We start from the raw sequence: 12,654 nt of genomic DNA, 5'->3' as shown, positions 1-12,654 counted from the left end.
GAACTACTGTCCAGTGAAAAGTCCATCAAGGATGATGAATGTTTTATTAGATTATTTTTCTTGGGACTGATTTTCAAATGACCAAGTCTTTCTTTCTGATCTCCCTTCATGCTTGAAGAATGATTTATAGTCACGTATTATTTATATTGAACTTTAATTTCAATACTGGAAAGAAAAAAGGATCTGTGTGCCAGGATGGTATCAGGGAAAGAACAATATGTCTTGTTATGCTTTTTACTTTGAAGGAAACAAGTATTATCCATCATTGGTAAAGGCCACAGGGAGTGCTATTTGAGGGCACATTCCCTTCATTTACCGTAATCTAACTGTGCTATATATGAGACTGGCCTTGGTCAAAGTCAACCAGCAAGGCCACAAAGAGTATTGGATTGGAGTACAGATGTGCATTTTGAATGTGCTTTTCTCATTTTTAAGCACATATTAAATGTTTAGAAATGTCAACATTTATTATCTTCTATTATTATCATAGAATAAGAACTGTGGTTGGTATTTAAGTATACAGAAGGGAGCAAAGAGAAGACAACTAAGTTACAAAGAAGAAGGACAAGGGAGATTCTTTTTTTTAAATTGAAATATAGTTAACTTACAATATTGTGTTAGTTTAAGGTGTAAAGCAAAGTGATTCAGTCATCTTTCTATCTACATCTATATCTATCCATATAGAGATATATTTTTTCAGGTTATTTTCCATTATAGGTTATTGTAAGATATTGAATATAGTTCCCTGTGCTGTACAGTAAATCCCTGTTGCTTATCTATTTTATGTGTAGTGGTTTGTATCTGTTAATCCCATACTCCTCATTTATCCCTCCACCCCTCCCATTCCCCTTTGGTAATCATAAGTTTTCTATGTCTGTGAGTCTGTTTATGTTTTGTATATAGATTCATTTATATTCTTTTTTAGATCCCACATGTAAGTGATATCATGTAATATTTCTTTCTCTGACTTCACTTAGTATGATATTCCATAGGTCCATCCATGTTGCTGAAAATGGCAATATTTCATTCTTTTTATGGCTGAGTAATATTCCACTGCATATATATACCACATCTTAAACCAGTCATCTGTTGATGAACACTTAGTTTGCTTCTATGTCTTGGCAATTGTAAATAGTGCTGCTATGAATATTGGGATGCATATATCTTTTTGAATTAGGGTTTTCATCTTTTCTGGATATATGTCCAGAAGTGGATTTACTGGATCATATGGTAGTTCTATTTTTAGTTTTTAAGGAACCTGCATACTGTTATCTGTAACAGCTGTACCAGTTTACATTCCCACCAACAGTGTAAAAGGGTTCTCTTTTCTTCACATCCTTGCCAACATTTGTTTATTTGTGTTCTTTTTGATAATAGCCATCCTGGCTGGTGTGAGGTAATAATTCATCATGGTTTTGATTTGCATTTCCCTAATAATTAGTGATGTGTTGAGCATCTTTTCATGTGCCTGTTGGGCATCTGTGTGTCTTCTTTGGAAAAATGTGTGCTTAGATCTTTTGCCCTTTTTTTGATTTGAGTTTTTTTGATATTGAGTTGTATGAGGTTTTTTTATGTTTTGGAAGTTAATCCCTTATCGGTTGCATCATTTGCAAATATTTTCTCCCAGTCCATAGGTTGTCTTTGTTTTGTTGACGATTTCCTTTGCTGTGCAAAAGCTTTTAAGTTTGATTAGGTCTCATTTGGTTTTTTAAAATTTTATTTCTTTTCCTTGGAAGCCTAATCTAAGAAAATATTTCTACGATTTATGTCAGAAAATGTTTTGCCTATGTTCTCCTCTAGGAGTTTTATGGTGTCATGTCTTTGTGAGTTTATTTTTGTGTATGGTGTGAGGGAGTGTTCTAATTTCATTGATTTACATGTAGCTAAAGAGACAGATTCTTAACTATAACTGAGTTACAGCCTACAGGTCAAACTTGGCCCACCACCTATTTTTATAAATACAGTTTTATTGAAACATAGCTATGCATATGAATTTACATAGTGTAAATTCATTATATTAACACAACAGCAGCATTGAGTGGTTGTGACAGAGGTTGTGTATCCCACAAAGTCTATCTTGCTCTTTAGTGAAAAAGTTTTCTGACCTGTAGTCTATACAAGTGCTCTCTGTACTTGTTTCTGAAGCCTTGAGAGAGAGAGGGAGACTTCAGGTGAGTTCCTTACATGAAAAAATAAGGAGTTTGACAGTGGTACTTCTATGAAAACCCATATTCTGAAAATGGAATCTGAAGTATAGTTATAGAGAAATGCATAAGTCTGTGGGAGTGACCAGGAAGAGGTGATAGAAATAGTCTGGCCTTCTTTAGGTCCATCTCAGGATCATTTGTCACTTAACCGGTTTAGAATTTTAGGGCTGGTTTGTGAAACATCAGTGTGATGGGTCTGGTTTTCATTTACCTCACATTTGGATGTCAAGATATAACTCAGGAAGCAACTCAAAAATCAGTTTACTTGATAGTTAATATAGCTATTTTGTTGTGACCATCTTGATACAGATGACATTTTATATTTGCCTGCAGATTGTGACTCCAAAATAGACAACTTTCAGTTGTGTTTTTTTTTTTTTTAATCCCAAGTAATGTGTTCAACACATTCACACTCTTAACCCCGATCCCAGGGCCTCAGTCCATTCCCTGCTTTATTTTCCTTGGTTCTCATTTCATCCCTGACCTCTGTACCCCCACTTCACCCTTGACTTTGACTGGGTCCCTGGAATTTTCTCCATTCCTGTGTCTCATCCCGTTCTAGACCACCCTATCCTTCACCTCACCATATCCCTGAGCCACACTTTCTCCCTGGTGCTCAGAATTATTATCAAGGGTTGCTTAAGTCTTGAGTGTGAGAGAACATAGTCTTTTGTGCATATTACCTGATAATCATAATCAAAATAATAATGATGAAGGCAGTACAGGGGGTTTGTTGTTATCTCAATAAAATATTTAAAATGACATAAAGTGACTACTTCTCAAAAATCATGTCTTGGCCAGGAAAATGGTGTTTCTGGATTTCCTAGAAATAACCAGGAAGGAGATACAATCTCAGATGTTATAGTATCTGTAAACCCATTCTGTATGTCCTGGAATTACCAAAGAAAATAGCAACATTGTTTTCTCACTTTTTTTTTTTTTTCTGAAATGGCTCTGTGTTTTCCTGCTTGAAAAATGATTTACAAGTCTTCTTTCTTTTTTCTTAATGATAACATAAAAAGAAAAAAAAAACCACCATAGGGAATGATTTATCTTCATTCAGTTAAAGAGGACAAAGATCATAAAATCCTGCTATAATGGGCCTAGTGGCAACTTATCTAAAAGAAAAAGGGCAGAGGAATAAATACAAAATTAACTTCCCAAATCCAAGTAGGCCTGCCATTCCCGGCACAGTTCTAGAGCTGAAAACAACTAGAAGCGTGGTGGATTCCCCACAGTTTCCTCCATCTACAGTGTGTTCAGCATTAGCCTGGAATCTGCAAGTGAACAATGTAACTAGATAGTGTCACAGGACACCGGTAGCAAGGTCCTGAGCATGAGAGTGTTTCAGCATTGAGGCAGGAGCTTACACGTGTTCCATCCCACCGCTATCTAGTGCTTATATTCTCTGGTGGATTTCTCATGTGTATTAGGTCGTTGTCTAGTTTAGTAGCCTCTAGCTATAATACATGTAGCTCTTGAGCACTTGACATGGGGCTGGTCCAAATTGCGATGTGCTATAAGTATAAAATACATACCAATATCAAAGACTTAGTTAAAAAAAAAAAAAAGAAAGAAAAAGTTTATATTAATTATTATAATGTTATATGTCTTTTATATTTTGAAATGATAATAGTTTTGATATATTGGGCTAAATAAAATATATTACCCAAATTAATTTTATCCATTTCTTTTGTAGCTACTAGAAAATTTGAAATTACTTATGTAACTAGTATTATATTTCTATCAGACAGTGCTGCTCAGACGTGCACACCTTGGTAACTCTCGTTGCCTTGGTCTTCCCCCAGACTATGTATGGGTCCAAGGCCCTGATATAGGAAATTATGAATTATTGATTCATAGCTGGTTTGGCTTTATATATCTGTTGGCTGCTTGGGAACCCCTACCTCCCCACCTCTCTTCTAGACATTCCTTCCCAACCGTGACAGCAACTTGAATTTGAAGAAACCATTCTCCGTCCACCTATAGGCTTAGAAAAACAAAAAGGTAGAGTTCATTCAGCTTCTGCAAAAACAAGTTCCTATTATCCAGGCAGTGACAAATCCCAGAAATGGTGTTCTGCGGGGTTTACTTTTATTGAACAAGCAGTTGGACAGACAGCATTGTGATCAGGAGGTTTCCACAGCACAGACTGGGTGAAGATGTCTCTGTGCCCTCAGATCACAGAATCTAGGAGGAAAGAGATGGAAAAGACTGAAAGTTAGTGAGTCCATTTCCCCAACAGTTCTGTATTGTTTTCTATAGTAAATAAGACGAGCTCTGAAGAATTCTTTGTATATACAGATGGTGAAGGTAGGCAATTCAGAATTGGAATACACCTTTTCCCTCATGGCTTTCACCAACTCTTTCATCATTTGACCTACAAGAGAAGATGGGTAGATTAGATGTTGGAAACTCAAAGACATTGTAGAAATGCAGGCTATACATTTATGATGGTAGTAACATAGTCAAGGAAATCCATAGATTCCTGCATTATGCTAAGAATGCACAATTTCCAATCACTTTCACATTTTATTCAGTTGATTCAGTGAGTATTTATTGAGTATCTAGTATATACTACCTGTTGAGGTGGATACAAAAATGAACTCTGCTCTTGATTACATGAGACCATCATGGTAATGAAAAAAGGAAGGTGTCATTCATATCTTTTCACAAAGGAATAAATTAAGCTTCAGAGAAGTTGACTGACTTGCCAAGATGTCACATTTGGTCAGGACTTAAGTCTAATTCCTCTAACAATTAATGCTTTACAATTATAGTTTGTTTTAGGCCATGAGATTTTAATCAGCTGTCTTCCTGCTCATCCATGTAGTTGTATATTCTTGAAATCAACATTTAAAACATTAAATCAACGTTTAAATTTTTTTAAACAGGTAACTGCATCTTGTCTGCTGATACTACCTGGAACACTAGCAGCATTATTATTCCAAACTCAAACCTCCATTTTAGTTCTCACATTAACCCCATCAGGCTTCCTTGATTTGAGCTGGCAAGCTATGGTCTTGTTGAATCCTTGAAAATCTTTGTGATGGAATTGCGAATAGTCATTTATTCATCTCAGAAAATAGTACTGGTATTTTTCTTAACATAGGAATTTCCTTTCAGTGTAGCTAATCTTTATTTAATTGAGATAATGCCTTTTCTAGAGCCCTTGGTTTTCAGAATCTCCTGACAACTAAAGGATGGTGGCAGAGCACAAGAAATGAAGTCAGGGCTACCTTGGACCCTGAACAAATACTGATTAACTTTGGTAAATTGCAGGATTTCTCCCAGGCTGATTTTCTGTGAAGTGGGAAAGATAATGATCCCTGCCCTAAATACAGATTTACTGTGAGGATGCAGAAGGAAAGAGTAGATAAAACTCTAAAGAGTTATATAAATCTCAGTAGTTACTGTATAATGAAAAGTACCTCTTAGAATAGGAGGTAAAAGTAGGATTTTCAGTCTATTTTTCCAGGAATGTTGTGCCTGCCAGGCCTTTTATTCATTCTTGGGATTCCAGACTCCCTTAGAGAATCTTCTACAGAGGAACAAGGTTTAGGCAATAGTTTCCAGCCTCCAGGATTTACACCCATAATGGTTATCAGAGCAATGCTGGGCCATGAGCCACCCATATCATCTTGGGGTATCCGATATCACATAATTGAATCATACAGCAGGAACTGAACCCACCTTTTGCTCTAATGATTTGTTCCATCAGATAAAACCATAAATAATTCCTGTCATTAATAATGCCTGTTATATAACTCTGGCGGGAAAAAAAAACACCCCAAAATGAAAGGAAGGAACTTGCAAAACCTTTTGTTCTTAGCTCTGGCAAGATGCTTCATTATTTGAATAAATACATCTTATTAGTATTATTCTATGGCAAATTCCTCATAAAGTAGTTTTCATCATGTTGTCTACATGAGATTACAGCAAGGCATAGTCTAAGGTGTGGTCTATAAGACTTGCATAAAGATTATTTTTACCTCCCTGTTTGAGATGTATGTGACCAGGTGTGTTTGTTAGATGGAGAGACAGTATATTCTGGCAATAAAATGAGAAGCAGACCACTAACAGGTTATATTTAATAAGATAAGAAGATAGCCAACACAGCATAGGGACTAGAGCAAAAGTTTGAAACCTCTCTTTATGTATGTGTAATGCCCAGAGTAGATAAATGACTTTTTTAACCCACATGAGAAAACAGTGAAGGTCTCCTGACTTCATTCCAGTACCCTGCCTCCTACCCTGTGTTCCAGCTGCCAGTGTGAAACCAGAAACACCTAGCTTATAGCTCTTGTTTTTCCACTTTCCCATATCAACACTCACTGAGTTCTTTTGAATATGGTCTCTCATCTAGTATTGCTTAAGATCCTCAAGTCTGGCAGAATCGTTTTTAATTCCATTATTGCCAAAGCTTTCTGTGGCAGTGGAATAGAGTAAAAACAGTTGTGAATAATAATAACTAGCTATCAGATCTTAACTTATTAAAATATTGTTTGTTTTATTAAAAATAAGTATATTTTAATACCAAATATAAATTTATTAAAATATAATTTATTAAAATTATTTAAAAGAAATAAGCATTGTGCCAGGGTCTGTTTCTCTGCATTCATACTTTAGACTCCTGGGCCTGAAAATAATAATAATAAATGCCATTGCTTTTTAAACACTGGGCCAAATGCTTAAAAGTATTTATTAAATATTTTCAATAACTCAGTGAGAGCTTTGGTTTACATATTTATGTGGTTTGCCAAAGGCCTCGCATATGAAAAACATCAAAAACTCTGAACCCATATTTATCTGGTAACAAAAAATTTTCTCTTATTTGAAAATTCCTAGTTTTTCCCCCAGGTCACATATCATCTTGCCTGAGGAAGAGATTCCTCAAATGCCATCACCAGGGAGAATGTTAAACTCCATACAGTAGTCCTCCTTACCCTCAGGATATATGTTCCAAGATCCCCAGTGGATGCCTGAAACCACAGATAGCACCAAACCCCATATATACTATGTTTTTTTTCCTATACATACATACCTCTGATAAAGTTTAATTTATAAATTAGGCACAGTAAGAGATTAACAGCAACAATAATAAAATAGAACAATTATAAAGTTATGTGAATGTGGTCCTTCTCTCTCTCTCAAAATATCTTATTGCACTGTACTCACCCCTTCTTGTGGTGATATGAGATAATACAATGCCTATGTGATGAGACTGAGGTGAATGATATGGGTATTGTGACATAGCATTAAGCTACCATTGACCTTCTGAATAGGTCAGAAGGGGGATCATCTGCTCCAGGTAATCCATCAAACTATGATGATGTTGATGGCTGTATGACAGGAGCAGATAATGTCAATGGTTGGGAATCTTTGATAGCTTAAGGGTTTTTTTTTCCCAAAACTTTTGGAAGGACATTGTAATTGGAAGTTGTTGCTCTTTTTCTCTAACTCATCAAAGTGTTGCTGCAAAGGTTGTAATCCTTTGGTGATCATACGGGTGATTTTAATGCTGTGTTCCGTCCAAGGATCGTATTCCATAATTTTTTCCTTTAATATCTGTGCAATTTGAAACACTTTGGCAAATTTTGGTAATGTTCAGATTGCTGATTCTGCTTCAATTTCTTCATCTTCCTCTCCCTCTGTAGGTGACTCAATAAGTTCTTCCAATTCCTCGGTCTTTAACACTTCTCAGTGGCCTTCAATATGTTCTTCCACTTCATCAAGCATGTCAGAATATCCTTCTCCATCAACTTGTCTTGCCCTGTGAATGATTTTCCTAACTTCTCCATTGATCCCCAGGAAGGCTGTAAAATCATTCATGACTTTATAAATTTTTCCAGCAGGCATTTACAGTTTCTAGGTCTAATTTATCCATTGCAGCTTTGAGGAATGTTATTGTGTCAGCAATAGTGAATGATTTCCAGCAGTGCATTTTGTCCAGATTAGGGTCTGCATCAATTGCTGATCAAATGTAATCAAATACCAGGCAGGTATATGTGACCTTGACAAACTGAATGATGCCCTGGTCAGGGGGCTGAAGTCATGAGGTTATATATAGAAGCAAAAATACAACCTTGAAATTTTCATTTTCATAGCAAATAGATTCAGGATGGCCAGGTGCATTGTCTATTATTAGTAGGACTTTAAATTCCAAGCCTTCCTCTTCCAAGTATTTTTTCACTTCTGGGATGAAGCGTTTGTGGTATCATTCCATAAACAGGATGGCTATCACCCATGCTTTCTGATTATGGTATCAGAACACAGGCAGATAATTTTTGTTTTTGAGAGCAAGTGGGTTCTTCACTCTGTACACTATGCCTGGCTTAATCATATGCCTTGTGGTATGTACCAGAGTTAATCTGTCTTTCCATGTTTTATGCCTTGGTGCCTCCTTTGCACTTTTATGAATGCAGGTTCTATTGGGTATCTTCTTTCAGAGGAGCCTCATTGTAATCGAAGACTTGTTTTGTATGACATCCCTTCTCTTTAATCAACCTTTTCAACTCTGTCAGAAATGTGGCAGCAGCTTCTTCACTGGCAGACGCATCCACTCCAGTAATTTTTATATTTTTCAGTCCAAATCTATTCCTGAATCTGTGTAACCATACTTTACTTGCAGTAAATGGCTTGGTGTCACTAATTTCAGGGGATCCCTTGCTGAAGTCTTGGTAGAGGCTTGATCCTTTCTGGCCCAGCACCTTGCCACCAGGCAGAACACATTTTCTATTCGTGTCTTCCGCCCACAAATCTAATGCCTTTTCCATTTTAACTAAGCACTTATCACACAATGTGGCTGTAACTTTTGCAGTTTGAGGTGGAGCAGCAAAACTAACATAAATTTCTTTTCCCTTCTTCACAATTTCGTGGGTAGAAGATTCATTCTTACCAAAGATCTGAGCACCTCAGCACACAATATTTTTTTTCCCCCCTTATTAAGGTGAGAACTTTCACTTTGCACATAGAAGAACTTTTTGGCTTTTCTTTGGCATATACGAACTGCCAGTGTCACTACTCTTGCACTCTGGGGGCATTATTCACTCAAATAAGGGTTATTTGAACAAAAGACTGTGATGTCACGACAGTTGATCTGATAACCTAGATGGCTAGTAAATGACTAAGAGGTGGGATATGCTGGAAAAAGGGAAGATTTACTCCTGGGTGAGATGGAGCAGGACGGTGCAGGATTTCATCATGCTACTCAGAACAGCACACAATTTAAAACTTGTGAATTGTTTATTTTTGGAATTGTCCATTTAGTATTTTTGGACCTTGGGTAACTAGAACCATGGAAAGCAAAACCTCAGATAAGGTGAAATTACTGTAATGTGTGTCATAACATCCTTGTAGGGATTTAAATGAAAAAGGCAACTTTTCATGCTGGTAAACAGTTTAATGCAAAGTATTGATACAAGTATATACGGTTTAAGTCCACTTCTTTCAGTATCTGACCTCGCTTGGTCTCTGTCTCATCTTGTATTGCAGATCACAGAAAATAAAATCAACTCTGTAGAAGTGTTACATTATGTACATTGCTCCTAAACAGTCTGTGTCAATGATCCCAGTAAACTGTAAACATTTAAAAATGTTAACTACTATATTTTTATTCCCACATATTTCAGTAATTACTTAATTATTTTCACAATGAAGATGTCACCAATTCTGGGGTTATCTGACCTAGTATCATTTCCCTGGCCAGAGAAATGTCGATCACTCAGTTCAAGAGAACAGAAGCAGAACCACCTGGTTCTGACACTGTAATCATGAACGCCGGTGTACTTACAGATGCTAGCATGCTGAGAGGTGTTGTTTCTGGCTTGCTCTTCTCTTCACACCTTCCTTCACTGCGTATGCGTGTATTAGTTTGGCGTATTCTAAAACAGAAGAGGAAGTTTCAAAGATGGGAAAACTCAAAGTCATAATGAAAGAAAAAGACAAAACACAACCAAGGATCAATATGAGTGACATTTGGGCATCAAACCAGAACTGAAATTAGCGGTAGGGGCCGGGATCTGCATTCAGCTATTTTCCAGTAGGCGTCATTCAGGTTTATTCTCTCTCTTCTGATTTAGCCCCAGATTTGTGCTCCAGGCCTGGATCTATTTCATCACATTTCTTTCTCCTGTACACTATACAGTCATAGAGGTGTTGAATGTTGGAAATAAACTTGGAGATCATCTAGAGCAAAAGCCATTATTTTATAGATGGGAAAACTGGATCCCAGAGAGAAGTTTGACTTTATTGGATACCTATAATGTGACTTGGGGATTATAAAATAGAATATATTTTGTAAAATGTATTTTATATAAATATATAAAAATTCTATATGTATGTTATAAAATATAACAACATATGATGATAGAGTGTGAATTTTATATCAATAGTTGGAAAGAATCTTTTTTTTTTTTTTTTTTTTTTGGTGGTACGCGGGCCTCTCACTGCCATGGCCTCTCCCGTTGCGGAGCACAGGCTCCGGACGCACAGGCCCAGCGGCCATGGCTCACGGGCCCAGCTGCTCTGCGGCATGTGGGATCTTCCCGGACCGGGGCACGAACCCGTGTCCCCTGCATCCGCAGGCGGACTCTCAACCACTGCGCCACCAGGGAAGCCCGGAAAGAATCTTAAAAGATGAATTTTAATGCCTTTCTCGTAAGAAATATTATATAGCAAACATCTACTTGTTTGCTTTGGTGATAGGAAACTCACCATCTATCAGGACAGTTCATTTTGTCTTTGAACGTTGTGCAAGTTGAACTTGTTTCCCTATAACTTCCTCTAAGACCATGGAAACCAATAATGTTCCATCTTGCCTGGGGTAGCCTGAATCTTCTCTTCCTAATATATACTCCCAGTTCTTTAGCTAAACAATCCATCTTGAGGTATCCTTTATCAATATTTTTATTATGGACATTTCTGTAATTTCTTAAGCTCCCTTGAGTAAACTTACTGTGGGTTTATAATGGAACGCTTGTAGAGCACTGGATGGATAGTTTAGGGCCTGACATTTACAATAAAGAGAAGTTGAAGGATTTCTGGGGTGAAAATAAGACATATATAGCAACAGATTCATGAATGGTTGTACTCATTTCTTAAACATTTAAGACATTTAAGAATTAAGATTCCTTAATTATTAAAACTCTGTAAGATCCATGGATAGATCTCAAGAGATTTATGTGCCCACAGATATTATGCATACAAATTTTTAATGTTTCATCATTTTCTTTTCCTTTGTGGAAAGAGGTAACTTTCTCTATATTATCAAAGGAATCTTTGATCCCCAAATGTTTAAGGAACTACTGCCTTGGATATAACAGTAGTGTAGTGGAGAGAAAAGAAAACCGTGTTTAGACCCAAATCAACAAGATTAAAATCCATTCTGATCTACTTCCTAGCTTTGTCATTTTAAACAAATTACCTGGACTCTCTGAGCCTCAGATTAACCTTGTGTGCAATGAAGATGATACCACTCTGTAGTGAGCAGTGAGGATTCAGTGAAACTGTGAATATGAAAGTGACTTACTTACAGATATGACACATAAAGCACTCATATTCAGATTTTAGTCTATGTATATGAACTGCAGAATGGCTCTTGCTTTTGTGAGTTAGTTGATTTAAAAGGAAATAAATGTAAATTCAGATATTTTCCTGGGATTGAAAAGCAGGATATCAGTCCCATCCTCACATTCTGGGCCTTGCTGATAGTGTTCTAAGAAGGAGAGAATGAACATATATGGACTGCAATGTAAGTCTGAGGTGGGGTAGGGTAGAAAAGTTAAGATTTGCCACCATGCCCTTATTTAAAGCTGGTCAGATGAAGGCTGGGAACAGGTGAAGAATGTGAATGGAGGTGAGAGTAAATAGCATTCGAGCAGAAAAGCAACAACAAATCTACAACCAATAATTAAAGTATTAAAACAAATTCCTTGCATTTAACTAAAATAAAAATCGCAATTCTTCTCAATAATCCTGTGAAGTCAGCTGGCCCAGAGAACTATCTCAGGTTTTCCAGGGAAGAAAGTGAATCTCAGAATGATGAGATAATATGCCCACAGATAGATTATAATAAATTGAGAATAGGTCTGCTGTTTGCTCCAGTGTGCTTTCTTCTGCATGATAGCACCTCCTGCTCCAAGAAGACTTGGAGAGGATGGGAAATCTGTGGCTATCAGGTAGTCATAAGGCCATTAGAGATTAGAGGCTGGGCTGACTCTGTATTGCAATGATTTTCAACTTTTTTCTCTTTACACGAAGGGTAGATGATGTTCACTCTCCCATGAGTGCACATGGGCTTAGATTTTCTCTAATTATTGTAACCCCACCACTTTTTCCTTTCTCTTCCACTCAGTAAACTATATGAACAGTTTTATTAAAGGGATAACCTTAAATCCTCTATTTATGCATGAATAAGATCATTCACAACATTTGAACTTTAACTGCT

At 36.8% G+C, this 12,654-nt stretch overlaps 1 protein-coding gene across 1 annotated transcript in view; it reads right to left on the bottom strand.

Moving 5' to 3' along the window:
* Positions 1 to 9,930: 9,930 nt before the first annotated feature.
* Positions 9,931 to 12,654, bottom strand: part of SPINK5 (serine peptidase inhibitor Kazal type 5) — a 68,122-nt gene continuing 65,398 nt past the window's right edge. The window contains exon 26 of the mRNA XM_059063008.2: positions 9,931 to 10,090. Within this exon, the coding sequence (XP_058918991.2) occupies positions 9,931 to 10,090 (160 nt within the window). The remainder of the gene's footprint in view (positions 10,091 to 12,654) is intronic.

Source organism: Kogia breviceps, chromosome 4 (assembly GCF_026419965.1).
Source record: "Kogia breviceps isolate mKogBre1 chromosome 4, mKogBre1 haplotype 1, whole genome shotgun sequence".
Lineage (NCBI taxonomy): Eukaryota > Metazoa > Chordata > Mammalia > Artiodactyla > Physeteridae > Kogia > Kogia breviceps.
The sequence above is the reverse complement of the archived record's forward strand: the minus strand, read 5'-3'. Positions and strand labels throughout refer to the sequence as shown.